This window comes from Conger conger, chromosome 4, assembly GCF_963514075.1.
Source record: "Conger conger chromosome 4, fConCon1.1, whole genome shotgun sequence".
In the NCBI taxonomy this organism is placed as follows: Eukaryota; Metazoa; Chordata; class Actinopteri; order Anguilliformes; family Congridae; genus Conger; species Conger conger.
This window is the reverse complement of record NC_083763.1, coordinates 15,391,189-15,410,113: the sequence shown is the minus strand read 5'-3', so window position 1 is coordinate 15,410,113 and position 18,925 is coordinate 15,391,189. Positions and strand designations below refer to the sequence as shown.

At 39.8% G+C, this 18,925-nt stretch overlaps 1 protein-coding gene across 3 annotated transcripts; it reads left to right on the top strand.

Annotated features, from left to right (window-relative positions):
• The first annotated feature begins 44 nt into the window (after window positions 1–44).
• On the top strand, window positions 45–17,690 carry LOC133126780 (atrial natriuretic peptide receptor 2-like). 3 transcript variants are annotated; one of them, XM_061239145.1, is made up of 24 exons: window positions 45–1,116; window positions 1,297–1,514; window positions 2,139–2,229; window positions 2,731–2,863; window positions 3,218–3,341; window positions 3,733–3,837; window positions 3,930–4,032; window positions 4,401–4,546; window positions 4,978–5,050; window positions 5,135–5,279; window positions 6,163–6,249; window positions 6,462–6,605; window positions 6,714–6,835; window positions 7,206–7,350; window positions 8,314–8,362; window positions 8,453–8,560; window positions 8,827–8,946; window positions 9,269–9,362; window positions 11,487–11,574; window positions 11,811–11,950; window positions 12,186–12,338; window positions 13,543–13,641; window positions 14,098–14,189; window positions 16,569–17,690. In XM_061239145.1, the coding sequence occupies exons 2-24, from the start codon at window positions 1,476–1,478 to the stop codon at window positions 16,674–16,676; spliced, it is 2,508 nt and encodes an 835-aa protein (XP_061095129.1). In that variant the 5' UTR covers window positions 45–1,116; window positions 1,297–1,475; the 3' UTR covers window positions 16,677–17,690. The 3 variants fall into 3 exon arrangements, 2 of the variants coding, with proteins under 2 accessions (XP_061095129.1, XP_061095130.1); XR_009708544.1 differs by lacking the exons at window positions 13,543–13,641; window positions 14,098–14,189; window positions 16,569–17,690 and adding an exon at window positions 9,899–9,987 and having other exon boundaries at window positions 12,186–12,326; XM_061239146.1 differs by lacking the exons at window positions 11,487–11,574; window positions 11,811–11,950; window positions 12,186–12,338; ... (1 more) ...; window positions 14,098–14,189; window positions 16,569–17,690 and adding an exon at window positions 9,899–11,359.
• Window positions 17,691–18,925: the final 1,235 nt, after the last annotated feature.

Genomic DNA, 18,925 nt, shown 5'->3' with positions numbered 1-18,925 from the left:
CAAATCCAATATTCAGAGCCAAAACACAATAAAAATGGTTACTGTCCAAATACTTACAGACTGCACTGTAGAATTATTAACCACAAGATGGTAGTAGTGGGAAGAGCAGAGCCACAACCTTATAATTCGAATTGATAGATTGATAAACAGATTGTATCCAGTGATTATTAGCTTTTACTTTCTAAAGGGACTCTTTGTCTGGAACTGTCATGTTACTTGTGATTTTAGAAATAGGCTACTGTTACATTTATGACATTGGGTGTTTTTGTGTGTGAGCATCAATTTGTTTATATAGCTAAGTACACTGTAACGTGGCAGCGTTCAGTGATGAAGGACGTATGCCTGAACAGCCTCCAGGACGCTACATTGCCCCCACCTGAGGGGCCCTAGAGTTCAGTACTCAATCCTGCACAATTGCCATCGCAAGCACCACTGCCGTCTTGTGCCTATGGGGGAGCTGGGCATTCAGAGGGAGCCCCTGAAGTGGTGCTGGACTTCCAGGAGCGTGCGGCGGATGATGTGATAGTTCTGCTGTGGCTTAGAGAGGCTGCGGCTAAAGTAGGCCACCACCCGTTCTCCGCCCTCTCCCTTCTGGGCCAGCACTGTGCCCATCCCCATGTTGCTGGGCAGTGTCCACAATGAATGTCTGGCTGAGGTTGGGGTAAGCCAGGACAGTGGCCTCTGTGAGCATGGTATGGTGCAGGCATCATCCCACTCTTACCCTGGACCCTTGTCTGTGAGGTCGTGCAGCGGGTTTGTGATGGTGCCGAAGCCTTTCATGAACCGTCTGTAGTAGGGCGCCAGGCCCAGGAAGCTCCGCTACATCACGAGGGACAGCTCCTCACTGCAGCCCTGCTCAGCTTCATGGCAGTGAGGACCTCCAGAGTCAATGCTGAACCTTGGCCACGGGTATGGCTGGAGCTGCTGTTGGAGGGCTGTGGGCAAAAAAATCGTTGTTAATGAGAGAGGTCAGAGGAGAAGCTGACAGGAAGGTCATATGACACACATTGCAACAGTGGTATGCCGAAGAGCATCTCTGAACAGACAACACGTCAAACCTTCAAGTGGATACGCTACAGCAGCGGAAAATGTAATAAATATCTGCTGAAGTGCTCAGTGAGTGTATATTTAATAGGGAAGTTACTGCATTTATTCAGTTTATTCAGTAAATTTAAGAGTTATTTTAATTTATAAAATAATGGCCATTAGGCTGTAGCATGTAAGCACCCACAAATATTCATTTTAAACCTGGAAATTGCCAAATAAAAAGCATAATTGTATGTTGTGGTTCTGCAGACACTTGAGATAAAGCCTGCTTGCGAGACGGGGACAAGGGCAGCCCCGCCAGTGATTAACAGGGCTCTGCAGAGAGGACTCTTTCTCTGATTGAACAATTAAGGGTGACCAAAGCCAGGAGGGGAGTGCTAGCCCCTCACATACGGTCAGTCCTCGCAGGAGAGACCAGCTGGGACCACATGGCACTGTGGACTGCCCTTGCCTTGTCCCTCATACTGGTGAGTACAAAATGCAAAATGCCCTTACACCTGTAAATCTGTGATCAGATTTATTTGTCAGTATAACTGAGACTGAACAGGTTGAATTGTCTACATCCAGTATATTTTCCAGTGTGACACTTAATGCTTTTAATTTTGGATTTTATCATTTTGACATGAGTATGACATGGTTGATGAACATTTATTTTAGATTGCCCAGGTAGAAACAAATGCTTTTATATTTGAGATCCCAGAGAAAGCCCCATGCTTTCTTGTAATGTCAAAAACACTTGGCGGTGGCAGACATGGTCAGTGCCTTTTCCACTGCGTTGGAGTGCATCTATAAGTGCATCACTGAAGTAGTCTGAGATTTGTTATTGTTAGTTGTGGTCATTGTTAAGATACAGTTTTTTAGGTCATTTTGAACCGGAATCAGTAGAATACATTTTATTTAATTTCGGATTCTCATTTATAATGAATTTACAATGTTAGTAGAAAATTTCTGTATTTGGTGTTCATGTCTTTATTCTTTATTATGCAGAGACTGAATTTTATATAAAATGAATGTTTTTACAGAAAACATTTTTGCTATTGTGTATATTTTGAATATGCCCTTTACAATAGTCAGACAATGTTTTCTCATAGGTTGTGGATTGCTGGCATGATCTGGACAATACAGAATATGACTGCTGGCCAATTTTACAGCCAAATGATTATAATATGATCGATTGTGGGGGTAAGCCTGAAATTTTCACTGGGGACTGAAGATTAATAAATCATTTCCTGTAAAATGTTTTCTTCTACAAAGTGTCCACAGGAAATAGATATTCAGTGCTCAGCCGAACATTAAATGCAATAACATCCACAGATGCCGGATAACATTAAGGCCATAATGTTGCATAAGATTACAGCTTTTTTATCGTCAACCACAGAATATTGATGTATTTCATATCAGATATCCGACACTATTAGCGGCAAAACCTGGTGGTAAAAACAGGAAATTTTTCTGTGAAATGTAATTTATAATGGTAAAATGTAGGCGTGAAGGGGTAGGGACTTCACTAGACTCTTAATCAATATGCTTAAAAGAAACTTGATATGTCTGTAGGATATCAATTTGTGAGTATTGCAGACAGATTAGCACAAAGTAAATAAATAGCTAATCATGTAACATAATGGATGATGACATGTAATCTCGCCTCAGAGGATAAAGATTGTGGTGTGTTATCATTCAAAGGATTGGAGATGGGTTGGATCCAGCGTCCTCCTGAGAAAGTCAGCAATGGAGAAGAGTTCAACGTCACTTACTCAGTCACTGCAACAGATTCCTTCTATGAGTATGCTGTCAAAAATAAGATTTTCAAGTTCAGGTGAGTTTCAGTGGGACATTTAAAAGGATATTGACAAGTAGAAAAGGTGTTACTCCAAACAGTCACATGGGGATGCAAATGCTCTCAATTCAGTAATTCTATAAACAAAATACTTTTAATACAAAATACTACACATTTGATGTACTGTATACTGGCGTAAGTTTGTATGATTAATTGTGAATAGTTAATGTAAGCAAAAATAAAGCCTGGGAGCATTTATTGTTGATTCAGCAGTTCACATCGTTTTGTCAAACATACTTTGTGCGTTTGAATGAATAGTGTGTGGTGGTCTATTGTCAATGTTTCATTGACAATAGACTACCAACAGGATAAATGATTGTCCTCCTCTTACAGCAATTCATCAGAGGCCAAGAGGTTCTGTCATGAGCAGGAGTGTCCAGCGAACTGGAACAATGCCAAAGAGGACAACTGCTGTGTGTACCACGCCAACATCCACTCCTGCCCTCTTGCTCTGATGGTCAGTAATTTGCATTACTATGTATCCTGACTTGGTCAATTGCTGCTGTCCTTGAGTGTGTCAGACAGAGTGGGAGAGCAAATGAGAGATTACCGTCATTCTTGTTCCTCTCAACCTAAGCCTTTGCATCAGCAGCTGGGAGTTAATTGTAGGTGCGCAGAGGCCATTTGGTGTGTAATCATCTGGCTACAGCCGTAAACAATTTTGATTACCGTGGGCAGGGCAGTAGTCCTCAAGTATGCCTCATCAGTGGTGGAAATCTGCACCACAATTAACATTTGTTAAGACCCACTCTTGCACTAAGGGTTCTGTTTATTGAGTGTTGCGACTCCAAGGTGACCTTAAGGTGTGTGTCTTATTGTGTGGAACATTGGTCAATGTTCTTCTGCAGAAACAAGGGGGGATATGTGGGCCTTGGATTCCGGACGATGGCAAAATTGTGACTCACACTGTGTCTAAGGCAGGCAAGATGACCCAGCAGTTCTGGACGTCAAAGGTACGTCCAGGTTAAATTGAGTACACAAGACCTATGTTAGTTGCATGTGCTTTGTGTCATTGAGAGGATTTGTTTTATCTCATCCTGTTAAGGTGGTCTTGATCCATGTCGGAGTCACCTCAGTGATTGCTCATATCAAAGTGGGGCAAATGCATGCAGCACTGGAGTCAAAGGTCCTGGTCGTAAGTGCACAAGGTCAGCATCGTCCTGCTAGTAATGCTCCCCCATGTGGTGTATATTGTAATGTATCCAGTGTAGTGCATTGTATAAGTAACAAGGTATGAATATGCTACCATAGAATTTAAGTCTTGGTTAGGTATGTAAATAATGACAATGTGGTGCAATCATGTCATTATTTATTTATTTTATAATGTACGTAATAATCCAATAATATATTGTATTTATATAGCGCTTTTCTCACAATTTAGGACACTTTACAGAACAAAGTAGAAACAACATGACTAAACAGAAGACATAGAAGAATGCTAGAATACAATGAGGAAGGAAAACAAATGAATACATTGGCAGTCTAATGGGGTGCTGTGTATCTTGTCCTATATCAGTGTGTGGGGACGACATCTGTGAGCCGGAGGAAAGCTGTCTCACCTGCCCAGCAGATTGTGGGGTCTGTCCGATGTCAGTTGGCATTAAGGTCGCCATTGGACTTCCCGTGGCCCTGTTTTGCAGTGGCTTCATTTTAACCATGGTGGTAAGACTGTGCGCATATGTGCAAATTAATAATTAATCTGCAACAAAGCAGGCACCAGGGCTCTGAGCCTAAGTCATACATTTTAACATGCTTTTTGTATCATTACAATCAATAAAGATACTAGAACTGCTACTGCTACTAAGGTAATAAACAGTACATTTGACTAAATTACAGACAATAGTAATGTGTAATTATGCATATAGGCTTATTATCATATAATTATTTTACCTGCCAGGTGAAGTAGATGAGGCTGCTAACAAGTATTACACGCTATAGTAAGCTTTGCAATTGAATTGGAAAATAGGATTAAAGCATAATATAAATCTTTTAATGTAGGATTGTGAAATGTGAAAATTCGACAATTTGGGGCAAAATGTGTGGCACAACCCTTCTAAGGACGTGATGCTGATGGCAAAATTCCTTTATTGTAGTGGTTTCAGTACCAGAAGCGGAAGATGTTTTGGGATGAGAGCTGGATCATAAACTACAAAAGCGTCATGTTTGGTAAGATCTACTGCACTTGATTAGGTTTTAATATAACACACGTATGCTGAGGTTTTAATTGTGTTCAATGTTCTGGCCCTTCAGGTAAAGTGTGCTACATGGGCTTCTGTAGCACAACCAGCCTTCAGCTTGTGAAGAGTCACTCAAGTTTGAGCGGAACCACAGATGTCACTGTGTGTACTGTGGCCAACACAACCTTCAAACATGGCTTCATACAGCCAGGCATTTAGTAAGTCAGACTCGGTAACGGATGTGAAACTCAGTTTTTACTGTGTAGGAGTTTTCCTTCTCTTAATGAGTAAGAAAAATTAATTTTGTATGTTCATTACAAATTAAATGTTCATTACAATGACTGCAACATCAACCACTAACTGCCAAATCATTCTTATTTGAAGCACTTATGTTATTTAATGTAGCAAAAATATAAAATAACAAAATAAGGAGTTCTTATTTGTATATATGTCAAAGTTTGCTTAAACAGCTAATGTTTATTCAAAAATAACAAGCTCCTAATTGGCTGGGGGCATAAACAGTTAGCTATTCAGCAGACACCTACAGGTTACCAGCTGTCGCCAATTGTCCTCTGTTTGGCACTGTACACTGTGTAGTTTGGAGTATAGCATGTCGTCATAGTCTCAATCGCTCTGTAGAAGTCACAGTGGAAGCACACCCGCTCAGCAGCTGCACTCTCTGTGTGGGTGCAGATGACACAGGAGAACACTGTGCCTCTGGTGCACGAGTGGCTTTGCATTGTCAAAGGGATATATGGGAGGGATTCAGTTGGAGCGGATAGCACTGCTATCTATACCAGATATCATTGCTTGAGCGCCTCCTGTTGGCCGTCTGTGGCTTACTGTCTGCGCACATGCATGATTGGGTCTCCTCCACCCCCATTCTGTATCCAAGTGATTTGCTGTGGTATGAAAAGATACAGCTGGCTGGTACAGCATGTTCTGGAGAAGACCCACAATTCGTCTTCACTCTCCCGAGACAGCAGCAGGGGCATATATGAGCAAATGTATTGTTCACACACATTGGACATTCCAAATTTGGGTGGAAAGGAGATTTAAAAAGATCAAGCAGTGTCCATTGCACTTTGTGTTTGCTGACAGTGATGGAAGACCTGTAGCAGTAAAGCACTTAAGGAAGAAACACTTCACCCTCTCTAAAACCATAAGGAAGGAGGTGAAAGAAGTGCGGTAAGCACCAGAGCACAATGCACCGAACCTCATATGCTTGCATGAATGTTCATCAACCTCATACACTGATGTGCACCATAGTTTATCCACTCATGCTTTCATATCTCATTCAGTTATATCAATTCATAAGCGGAATTGAAATTCCTAATATTTTAAAGGCTTGCAGATTTTTACTATGGCTTTTCATTTTCACCAATAATTTATATCAACAGGGAGCTTGATCATCCTAACTTGTGTAAATTCATCGGAGGGTCCATTGAAATTCCGTGCATAACCATCATAACTGAGTATTGTCCCAAGGGCAGCCTAGCTGATGTTCTTTTGAACAAAGATGTTCCAATAAACTGGGGGTTTCGGTAAGCTAATTCATTACCTTTTTGCATCAATTTTTTTAACTTGGTATTCTGTTGTTGTTCTTTAAAAAAAATATTAAAAAAATTACATTTTATGTATTTTCACCCCAGGTTGTCCTTTGCTACTGACATAGCCCGTGGGATGGCATACCTCCATCAGCATAAGACGTTTCATGGAAGACTTCACTCTAGAAATTGTATAATTGATGATCGCTGGGTCTGCAAGATTTCAGGTGACAGTTAAAACCTCATTTGATACCAATCTTCTGTCAAATAGGCTTGGTATTATAGCATGACCTGAGACACGGTAGCCATGTCTTTAATGTGGCCTGTTACAAGGGAGTTTGTATGCATCTTGATGAAATAGAATAGTATAGAATTGTTTGAAAAGATCAGTTCAGACCATTCTGATTTCACATGATGGCTTTTTGCACAATTTGCTGAATAATTTAGGTATCAGAGTAAATGCCTGTTTTCCTGCTTGTTGCAATTATACTGATGGTGGGAAACCTACAATATCCAATATTGCTGGTTTTGTGGGCAACAGCTCTCTTGTGAAACAAAGAAAGTTGCAAAATATGAATCATCTTCTTATCCATTTAGACTATGGACTTGCAGCTTACAGAAAGGAAGACTTTGAGGCTGTCAGTAATGGTTTCCCCTGTGAAAATATCTACCGCATATACTGCGCACCAGAGGTTCTCCTGGGCACTAGCTCCAATACCACTACAGGTGCTGATATATACAGGTAATACTACAACAGACAACAGTTCAGTATATCAGTGGTTCCCAAACTCCCAAATATCAGTGGTTCGTATGTATGCTGGTTTTCGTTTCAACCATAGTTTCATTCCAAGAATTTGGCTTAATTAGGTGCTTCATATTTAGAGGGATTGTGTAAGCCATATTATGTCAGAAATAGATATACATGCCATGAAGTATTCCAAATGTCATATTGTGGGGCCCATAGTGTGCCAAGAAAACATTCCCCGCACCAATACACCACTGCCACCAGCCTGGACTGTTGACCCAAGGCAGGTTGGGTCCATGGATTCATGCTGTTGGTGCCAAATTCTGACCCTACCTAATCTGTATGCCTCAGCAGAAATCAAGATTCATCAGACCATGCTACTGTCCAGTTTTGGTGAACCTGTGCCCACTGTGGCCTTTCTGTTCTTGGCTGACAGTAGTCGAACATGACGTGGTCTTCTGCTGTTGTAGTCCATCCACCTCAAGGTTCGGTTTGATGTGCATTCTGAGAGGCTTTTCTGTTCACCACAATTGTACATGGTGGTTATCTGAGTTCCTGTAGCCTTTCTGTCTGCTCGAACCAGTCTGGCCATTCTCTGTTGACCTCTCTCATCAACAAGTCGTTTCTGTCTGCAGAACTGCCGCTCACTGGTTGTTTTTTGTTTTTCACACCATTCTGAGTAAACTCTAGAGACTGTTGTGCGTGAAAATCCCAGGAGATCAGCAGTTACAGAAATATTCAAACCAGCCCGCCTGGCATCAACAATCATTCCACGGTCAGAATCGCTTAGATCCCATTTTCCCCCATTCTGATGATTGATGTGAACATGACTTCTGACCCGTGTCTGCATAATTTTATGCATTGCACTGCTGCCACACAATTGACTGATTGAATAGTTGCATGAATAAGTAGATGTACAAGTGTTCCTAATATTTAACGTTCTGTTTTAATCCTTTTCAGTTACTCTATTATCTTGGTGGAGATTGCAACTCGTTGTGACCTTATTTCAGTAAGTGTGCAAGCTATTGCCTCAGATAATTGCTTAGCTGTCCTGGATAAATGTTTCCAATTAACTATGTCATTGAATCTCCTTTATCAGGGACAGATGGAGACTGCAAAGCTAGATGTCATGTGGCGACCTCCCCTCCCTGAGCTGAAATCTGGGAAATCAGACAGTGACTGCCCAAATCAGGCAGATTATTGTGAGGTCTGTCAATCAAGTAATTTGCAATAGCATTTTACAAGTTCTTTTCTATGCTGTGTACATGCTTGGTGTCAACTCAAAAAGTTTATAATACATATGCATAAGACTATAATCTATAATCTTATATATTTTTTCATACTAAACATTAGTATTACACATCTAACAAATTAAAGCACAGGACAACAAGCATAATGATAAACATGGAAAATTGTTGAATTCAGTTAAACAAAAAAATGCTTTTCTAAACTACTGTTGATCATTTTGTGTAGCTGATCAAGAAATGCTGGTGCCACAACGTCACAATGAGGCCTACCTTTGAACAAGTGAAGAAAATGCTGGATAAAATGAACCCACATAAAGTCAGCCCTGTGGACATGATGATGAACTTGGTACATTACATACAATACAAATGCATCACTGCACTTTGCAAGTGTTTGTTGGATTTTCTTTTTATTTATTTATGAAGAATATAACCACATATAGATTCGCAGAATCATTTATCATTTCTATTGTTTTGAAATGACATTTATTTTACATTTAGACATTGACAGATGCTCCAGAATAACCTGCATAACTGCAAATAAGAAGTGTATGAGTAAATCAATATTTTAGTGGTATGATGTGTGGAAAGCGGGACTTATATGCATTTCAACGGGTCTTAAATGGAACCTTTTTAGATAATTATGAGCTTTTTTTTTGTTTCAACTCCAGATGGAGAAGTATAGCAAACATTTAGAGGCAATTGTGGCTGAGAGAACTCAAGATCTTCTCCAAGAAAAACAGAAAACAGACCGCTTGCTTTACAGTAAGTTGCTAAGAGCTTGTCTGTTGATGGGTTGGTCTCCTTGAAACCATAAATGTGTCATCATTGTATCTCAGTAATGATGGCTATATCAAAATAAGGCTGGATCAGATCTGGGAATTAGGCGTTACACCATTTAGAAAATGATAGCTTTTCCTGAATTGTGTTACAGCTGACCTTATTCAAGTATTATCACATTCTGTGCTCCTGTTTCTGAGCGTTTTCCATTTTCTACCTTTGTTCTTGTGCCTGTGCGTTTCCTGTAGCCGTTCACTCACCTGTGTTTCGTAATCTGTTTCCCTGCAATCGTACCTGTTCGTCATTTCAGTTATTGTGTATTGTGTATTTCTGTCATTTCTATATTGTGTTACTGTCAGTGCATTTATAACTGCCTGTTTGTTCTATTCTTTGCCAGATTGTTATGTGTTCCAACCATACTCTCCAGCATATTTCTGCCTGCCTGTTTTGTGTACCAACCCTGTTTGTGTTCCCCAATCTGCCTTTTGTTTTGTGTTTGGACAAACAATCACTGGCTAAAGCCCTGGCTGTCCCGTCTCATGCCTACTTTCTGCTCCTGGCCCCGTGGCTCCTGTTTTTCCTGCCGAGGGTGTGTCCATTGCACACTCAGGTATGCATGTCAGAGCCCTCCACAAAGTTTTCGACAAGTCCCAAGCATGCTCTCTACCGCTTCACCATTCTTACAACTGCCCCACTGACCTGCTCCCAGGTACCATGCCCCCCCAGAGCTTGGCTCTATTCCCTGTCAGCACCCAAAAACCACTGCTATGGAGAAATACATCAGTGACTCTCTGGCTTTCGGTCTCATACACCTTCTTTATCACCTGGCAGAGCAGGGTTCTTCTTCGTGGAGAAGAAAGTCAAGTCACCCCGTCCTTGCATTGATTAACATTAATCTACTCTGCATTCTTTGCAAGTATTCACCTAACTTGACTTTCCTAATGCTTACCACCTGGTCATAATTGGAGAAGGGCACGAGTGGAAGACGGCCTTAACAACCCTAGTGGCCACTACGAGTACCTTGTCATGCCTTTTGGATTGACCAACGCTGCAGCTGTATATCAGACCATGGTCAATGGCATTCTGCAGGATATGGTCTCCTGATTTGTGTTTGTGTTTGTGTATGTGTTTGTCCTGATGGTTACTCTGCCTGACCCTGAAAGACAGTTTATTGTGGAGGTGGACGGCCTTGGACACTGGAGTCGGAGCTGTTCTCTCCCAAAGACCACCTGATATGCATCCATATGCATTCTTCCCTCGCCAACTTACCCCCACTGAGAGAAATTACAACATTGGTGATGGGGAGTTGTTAGCAGTGAAGTTGGCGTTCGTGGCCGTGATGAAGAAGCAAGCCGACCGCCGTCAACACCCTCCCCCTCATTACACTGTGGCACAAAGAGTTTGGTTATCCTCCCAGGACATTCTCCTCCATGCCATCTGCCACAAGCTCTCCCCATAATCGGTCCCTACTCCATTACCAAGGTCATCAGCCCCTCTGCTGTTCACCTGTACCTCCTCCCTCCCCTGCATCACATTCATCCAGTGATCCTGAGCTTCATATTCTGGACCCCGCCCTCATTTGGGACTTCTTTTGCCAGCACCCCGACCTGGCGTCTAGGGCACCGGGTGTTGTCTGTGGGGGGGTCACACTCCGTGCTCCTGTTTCCTAGCATTTTCCATTGTTTACCTTTGTTCTCATGTTTCTTGTTTCTGTGTGTTTCCCATTGCCCTTCACTCACCTGTGTCTCGTTATCTGTTTCCCTGCACTCACACCTGTCCATTGTTTCAGTTAAATTTGCTTGGTTTTTTGGAATACGATTCTCGGACTGTGTTTTGTACTGTTGCCTGCTTAGATTGGATTGAACCTTTGCTTGTATCATGAACTACAAACTTGTTTATATATATAGTTTGTATTATTTGTATTGTTCCTGACCCTTTCCTGATTCGACTACGAACTTTCCAATAAAGACATCTGCTGCAAAGTTCTGGGTTACAAACGCTACCTCTGATTTTGTGCTTGACAAGTGTATTTCTTATATACAGTATGTTGTAAATGGTATGTAAGTATTGCATGTATTGCATTCATTATGACATCATCATTGCCACCAGGTATGCTGCCGAAGCCTGTGGCTGATGACCTTCGTCAAGGCCGTACAGCAGAGGCTCAGAGCTACTCTAACGCTACAGTGTATTTCAGGTAGGTCTCATATATGTACTATTAAAATCGATTTTTAAGCGTTTATTTCAGGGAAGCATATGATGTGTTGTGACTTTATCCCTTCTGTCTTTCCATGGTTAAGTACTGCACATTTCCATGTAAAAAAAGAGAAAAAAACACAACTGCCTACGGAATGTATTCTGTAAATTATTCTTTATGCGATTTTAGTAAAAACTCTGTGCATGACATGCTGCTTTTGTTCTCCCTGATGTTAGTGACATTGTGGGCTTCACGCAGCTCTCAGGATCAAGCACCCCTCACCAGGTGGTGGATTTTCTGAACAAACTCTACACCACATTTGATGACATCATTGACAATTATGATGTGTACAAGGTGGAGACCATAGGAGATGCTTGTGAGTGTGCTTCAAATTCTGAATAGTTATTTTTATTCAGCTTTATGGTATTCCATCTAGATTGACTTTGGCTTAATAACTCATAGTCATTTGAGAGTCCATAACTGCATTGCTGTCAGTAATCATTACTGATTTATCATTACTGATAATTGGTTTTAACATGTTTGAAAACATCATAATGCAGATGTCTGAAAATGAGTTCCAGCACCTAACCTGAGTTAATTTACTTTTTTAGATATGGTTGTCTCTGGCGTTCCGAATGAAAATGGCATTAACCATGCAGGTGAAATAGCCAGTATGGCTTTGGACCTGATTAATGTTTGCCACACCTTTAAAATCCCCCACAAGCCCACCACACAATTGAAGATCCGAGCCGGTATCCACTCTGGTATGCATACCAAAGCCTTATAATTACAAGACAATGAAAGATCTGTGAAAGAAGGTCTTACCTTACTTTTTGAATTATTATGTTGTATACACTCAGGACCACAGGATTATACTATTGTAAAGGTAAAATAGGTAATTTCAGACTTCTAATGGTCAAAAGAGGAATTGCTGCAACAAACACGCTCAAACCACAACACTGTTTATCCATCCCCCTTCTCTGTGGATGTGCTGAAGTTGAAAGGCAATTGGCTGTAGGAATTAGAACCAATGAGCTTGAATTATTGTACAGCTGTAGGATGTTTTGGTACAGAGTCAAACCTGAATTTAAGGACTATAATCACAGGTAGAGGGTGAGTCAACATGTCAGTGAGCCTTTTTCAATGATAGGAAGGGATTTACAATGGTCTTGTAACAATGTTTTCACACAAAAATTTTACTTGTACCTTTAAGGTAGTTAATGTAACTTCATACTCTGTGACCTGCAATATGCAGATACGATACATTTCACATATTTTCTTCCAGTTTCCATGCTCCCCTTGAGGGTCTTGGTTGAACTGGCTATACACCCTAGAAAACCATGATTCTTTAAGTTTAGACCTTTATATCATCCTACCTGAATTTCAACTAGCAACACTGAAGGATAATTTATGTCAAAATCTGATCAAGTATTTCTCTTTAATAGGTGACTGATGAATATTTTACATTAAGTTCATATATGACACATTTATTGTAAAACTTCTTAGATGTACAATAGATAGCCTATCTACATTATGCAATACAAAGAAGAGTGTAAAATTATATACAAGACTATGTATTAAAAGAGCTATAATTCCTTGATGGATAACCAAATATAGATGTGAATGCCCTCACATTAAAATAGACAGTCTGCACTTTAATCATATTGTTTTATTTAATATCCAAAACAACAAAGATTGTTTCACTGTCTCAATACTTTTGCATATAACTGTATCTCCCTGACTCCCTGCTCACTATAACAAGTTATCCAGTATGCTTACACCTGTTTAACATAATTGGTCTCATCTTATGTCATTGACCTCAACCTGCCTGCAGTCATGATGAAAAGCATCATTATGAAAGCATTATTTTAGCATTCAGTATTTTCCTTCTTTGATGTAGATATGTAGAATTTACATTATTTCAAAAGGCATTTCTACACCCAGTATCACAAATTTGTATCCCCACAGGCCCTGTAGTTGCTGGAGTTGTTGGGACCAAAATGCCACGGTATTGTTTATTTGGCGATACAGTGAACACAGCATCCAGAATGGAATCAACAAGTGAAGGTACAGAATTAAGGACATAGAAGATGTGTATTAATATGCTGTTATTCACCTTTTTCATTGAGTGCACATTGTAGTCTGGCCAGATATGCTCTGTGTATCTCATCGGGGAGTGCCATTACAAGGGAGCTCAGAGAGACTCCACCCAAGCTCATTGTTCAGTGCAGAAAATGAGAACCCGGTTCAGTGCAACAGGTTCCCCGGGGGGAAGTCTTCTGGTGCCAGAGTGATTTGCACAGGCCTCAGTAGATATACTGTGCAGACCTGCCATGTTGTTTGTATTCTGAGTGCAGTTGTCTCATGGCCGGGGGAGGGGCAGAAACATTTCGGGTTGTTCCATGTTAAAATACAATAGGCCGAAACAAAAATAAATAAAAATGTATAAGCATTATGAATTATATTACTCATGTGCGTATGGTAGTATCTTCCATGGAACTCAACTGGACTTCCTCTCTGCAGCGTTAAAGATCCAGTGCAGCGGCACCACTGCAGATATGCTCCACACTTTGGGAGGATACGTTTTAACATGCCGAGGGTCACTGCTTGTAAAGGTATCATAACCTGTCCTGTTTCCCGTGCAGTAGCACTAATTACACAAAATTGGGCGTGTGCTTGCCCTTTGGTATAAGAGCATACAAGATCATAGCTGTGAAACGTACAATTTATTATTGTCAGTATTGTTTTACTGCCCAGAGGCATAATGTTAGCAAGTTTTTTAGTGGTAAAATCTACCCTGTACTTTTTCAGAATATACCACAAAATGTGGCCTGCTTATTCATTTCAGGGCATTTGCTAATGTAGTTAACCTATTAAACACACTACTACAGATCAACATCTTAGCACTTTAGTAGCTACACTGCAGTCCATAGGTATTTGGACAGTGGAATAATTATGGTCTTTTTGCTTTGCTCCAGCACATTGATTTTGAAATGAAACAATGAATATTGTATGAGGTTAAAGTGCAAACTGTCAAAAAAATGTAATTGGACAGTTGACTTCTCAGCTGTTTCTGATTGCTGAGGTGTATTCAATTGCTTCCTTAGTGCAAGTTTAAGAAAGCATTCAGTATCTAGTCATGATTCTAGGCTTTTCGTTGCCTTTGGAGACTGCTATTTGCATTTGTCAACATCAGGACTGTCATTATGCCAATGAAAATCAAGGAAGCATTTAGGAGGCTGAGAATTAAGAAAAAAACTGTCAGGGACAAAACAACAGGCTTACTGAAACAAACTGTTTGGTACATCATTAAGAAGAAAGAGAGCACTGGTGTATCTTTGAGATCATTGCCTTGCTGTGGGAAGAAGCATTTGATTGATATTGAGCAGATGTTTCTGTACACGTCAGAATGAATTCTGCTGCTACTATCAGCAGTGACATACTATCAGCAGGTATTATAGATACTATAATACCCCCCCACCAGCATGTTTCACAGATGAGGGGGGTGCTTTGACTCTTGGGCAATTCCTTTTAGCCTCTTGCCATCACTCTGATGCAAGTCAATCTTGGTCTCCTCTGTCCACAACACCTTTTTCTAGAACTCTGCAGGCTCCTTTATGTACTTCTTAGCAAACTCTAACCTGGCCATACTGTTTTTGCAGCTAACAAGTGGTTTGCTTCTTGCAGAGTAGCCTCTGCAGATATGTTTGTGAAGTCTTCTGCACACTGACACATTCACACCTGCCTCCTGAAGAGTGTTTCTGATCTATCCAACAGGTCTTTGGGGGTTTTAATTCATTATGGCAAGAATTTGGTCATTAACTGTAGAGCTTTTCTTGGCTTACGAGTTGCTTCGCAATTATTGAGCTCACCAGTGCTCTCTTTCTTTTTAATTGATTTTGGTAAGCCAATTCTTTTTCCTGTTTGTTTTTCTTATTTCTCCGCCTCATAATGGCTTCTTTGAGTGTCTTATGTTGACAAATGCCAATAATAGACTCCAAGGGCAATCAAAAGCCTAGAATCAAAACAAGCTAGTGAAAGCTTTCTTATACCTGCACCAAATAAGCGACTGAATAAACCAACTGTCCAATTCCAATTCCTTTTGTCCCCTAAAATGGAGGAACTATGTATAAAAAGGATGTAATTCCCACATGGACCACCTGATATGCATATAAATACCCTCCCTCATTTCAAAGCCAATGTGTTGAATGAACAGAATTGGTACAACTGTCCAAATACTTATGGACCGCACTATATATTATTAAAATCAGGTTTGCATGATGGCCTGCATCTTGCTGTTGGTAAGAAATGCATTTTGCTTATTGCATACTTGCTCGATCTCTGGTATGTGAATATGGATGTGTGCACAAAAAACCCAAGTGAATGTGTTTCTTGCATTAGATCATAAACTTATCTGTGTGTTCCAGGCCAGCCAATTTAAAGGAAATGTAAATCAAGTCTGTGTGAATCTGCCCTCAAACCATGACAATCATCTGTGCATATGCAGTATACACTTAAATAAAGCATTTCATCTTATTTCTAAAGCTGCAAGCATCAAAATAAGACAATTCCTATTGGTTAATAAAACTGATACAATTTTTCTTTTTTTTAATAAATAAGAAGTTCAGAAAATCTATATCTATAAAAAATCTATGTATCATATTAACTAATATGATATTGAGTCCCCTGTAATGGTTAATGCAGTGAAACAACTCAGACATGTATAAGAGAGCCAGGACCAAAGGGGTGGGGGGTGCATAGCATGTCGTACCCAGCTGGGTTGCATGTGTCAGCGAGGGAAGGGCCTCAGCTGCTCTGTGCTGAGTGCTTACGAAAACCTAATTGCTCCTATTCACTGTTCACACGGTAACACATGCTGCCTAGACCCCATCTCTTCACAAACATTCTGAATTGAATTGAATTACCTGTGGCCTGTTCAGTAGAAGCAGTTTGATACGTATCTTGTTCTTATGGCATAAATATTTCTTTAACAGGGAAAAGGTGAAATGACGACTTGGTGGCTGGAAGCAAAGAGGGGACCCTGTAATCTACTGGGCAAAAGAAATGACCCTCATGGAGGTCCTGTCCCTGTTAGTAACTAGCCTCTGAGTCTGCTACTGCTATCATCAACAGATCTGATAGACATGGATTTGGCAAACTTCATTGACAACAACTGAACTGTAGAATTTATATTTCTGTCTGAGGGTATGGAGGAGATGATACTATAGTATGGTAAATGTGAGTATTGTAATGTGAGTAAGGCAATACCATTCACAATAACTGTAGTGGCTAAACATAAATTTTGATATTTGCAAAATTTTATTCCAAAGATTATTTGAAATGCAGAATATGCTGTCTTTTACTGTCTGACATTCTTTTAAAATGTAATATATGAAATAAGGAAACAGTTCTATTGGTATACAAAAGCGTATTAATTAATGCATTTCTATGTGTAGAATTGTGTTCACTTGTTAATACAGAAGAAGCATGTTATTGTTTTAGCTGTTCCTTAGCCATGTGTGCAAATCTGTTGAAAATAATGGCCTGTATTTTGACTTGAAGGTACATGGTGAATTTTTAAAATCCATATTCCCATCTGAAATCTTTGTCTTCATATTTGGAGAATGGTTGGTTCATCAGTGAGTACAGTGATGAATACTCATTTATAATGTTTATACACACTTTTCTCTGATGCCTGAGAATATATCTGGTGATAGATAGCTAGGATTGAGGCAACAAAACATAATTCACAGTTATGTTCAAAAGGACTTGACCATTATTGTACATGTCAGTGCCAGTGGATTGAACGTTGAACAAGGTCATTGTCATTTTTAGTTTATGCAGTCTCGTTCTATGCGGTCACATGTACAGTAAAATACACAGTTGTGTCATGGTTCACAATATTTCCCAATGAAGAATTAAAGTAAATCTTTGCAGCACTATTTAATTGCCAGTAACATCAATTTCTTAATAAAAATACTGTCTGTCAGATTTTTGCATCCAGATACAGTATGTATTTTGATAGATAAAAAGGTACAGCCAACACAAACATATGTTCATCCAAGATGGACCCCAGGCCCCAATTTTTCCAAATAAAATGGATGATTATCATTGCATATGGTGTGTATTATGTTGCATATTTGATGTGTATATTCTGTGTCCCTTGCATAATATTCAGAATTCCATGTTTTAGAGTGGAGTATCTCTCAACTGACCATCGGGGTGAAAAAAATAAAATAAAAGGAAGTTCTGATGTACTCAAGTTGTAGTCAAACGCAGCTGAGCTGAAATAACATTAAACTCATTAAACTTGAGTAAAGATCAGTCAAACAAGCATATTTTGAGCTTTCATCCTACATCTACAAATAATCTACGTAGACACCCTAGGTGTTTTTATTTAGTAATCTAATTTAATGAAAACCACAGGTGCCAAAATGATTGGCACGCCCCTCACAATTACTGTAAATAAAATCAAACAAAGTGAAATTAGCAATACAATTTATCAACCATACGCACGGGAAAATCCAAAGAACAATACAGAAGATACAGTTGCTTAATTCATACCAGTAGCACCTCATACCCACTGTCAAATATGGCAATGGGTCATTGATTTTTTGTGAAGATGTTTTGAAAAACTTGGTCTGAACTGAAGACGGGGGATATCTATGTCAGAAATCGCTCCAAATGTGTTCTTTAACTTCATCACAAATGATAGAAAAAGACTGATGGCTGTCATCTTTGCCAGGGGTATTTGCACAAAGTATTATACCAGGGGTGCCGATAATTTCAGAACCTGTTTTTTGTATATACACACTCACCGAGCACTTTATTAGGTATTTATTACTTATTTTTTAGACTTCTACAGCTGTAGAACACATGTACTTCTACAGCCTATCCACATAGAGTTATGATGTGTTGTCTGTTCAGAGATGCTCTTCTGCATAGTTGTAATGCGTGGTTATATCTGCTTGATTGTATGCATTGCACTGTTGCCACACAATTGGCTGATTAGATAATCGCATGAATAAGTCGGTGTAATAAAGTAAAAATGTTCCTAATAAAGTGCTCGGTGAGTGTATATATATATATATATATTTAAAATACTTTATACTAAAATACTACAATGATGCATTTGTCTGTATATTATGCTTTATTTAAGGGTCTGGTGTCTTTGGTTTTGGTTAAAGCCAGAGTTAGGTTTAGAATATAAAGGGTCGGAGTATGACAGTTTGGTTTCTGTAACCCTCTGATCTCTGCAAACAATTTTACTCACTCTTTCTATTTTTAAATTCCACTGAGAAATTCATACAGCTGAAACTAGGGCACAGTGCTTGAGTCCAACAAATGCTTC

Coding starts and splice junctions, on each gene's coding strand:
- LOC133126780 (XM_061239145.1), top strand. CDS start 1,476: ATGGCACTGTGGACTGCCCTTGCCTTGTCCCTCATACTG. Junction 6,606..6,713: donor CCAATAAACTGGGGGTTTCG/GTAAGCTAATTC, acceptor TTTTCACCCCAG/GTTGTCCTTTGCTACTGACA. Junction 12,339..13,542: donor CCGAGCCGGTATCCACTCTG/GTATGCATACCA, acceptor GTATCCCCACAG/GCCCTGTAGTTGCTGGAGTT.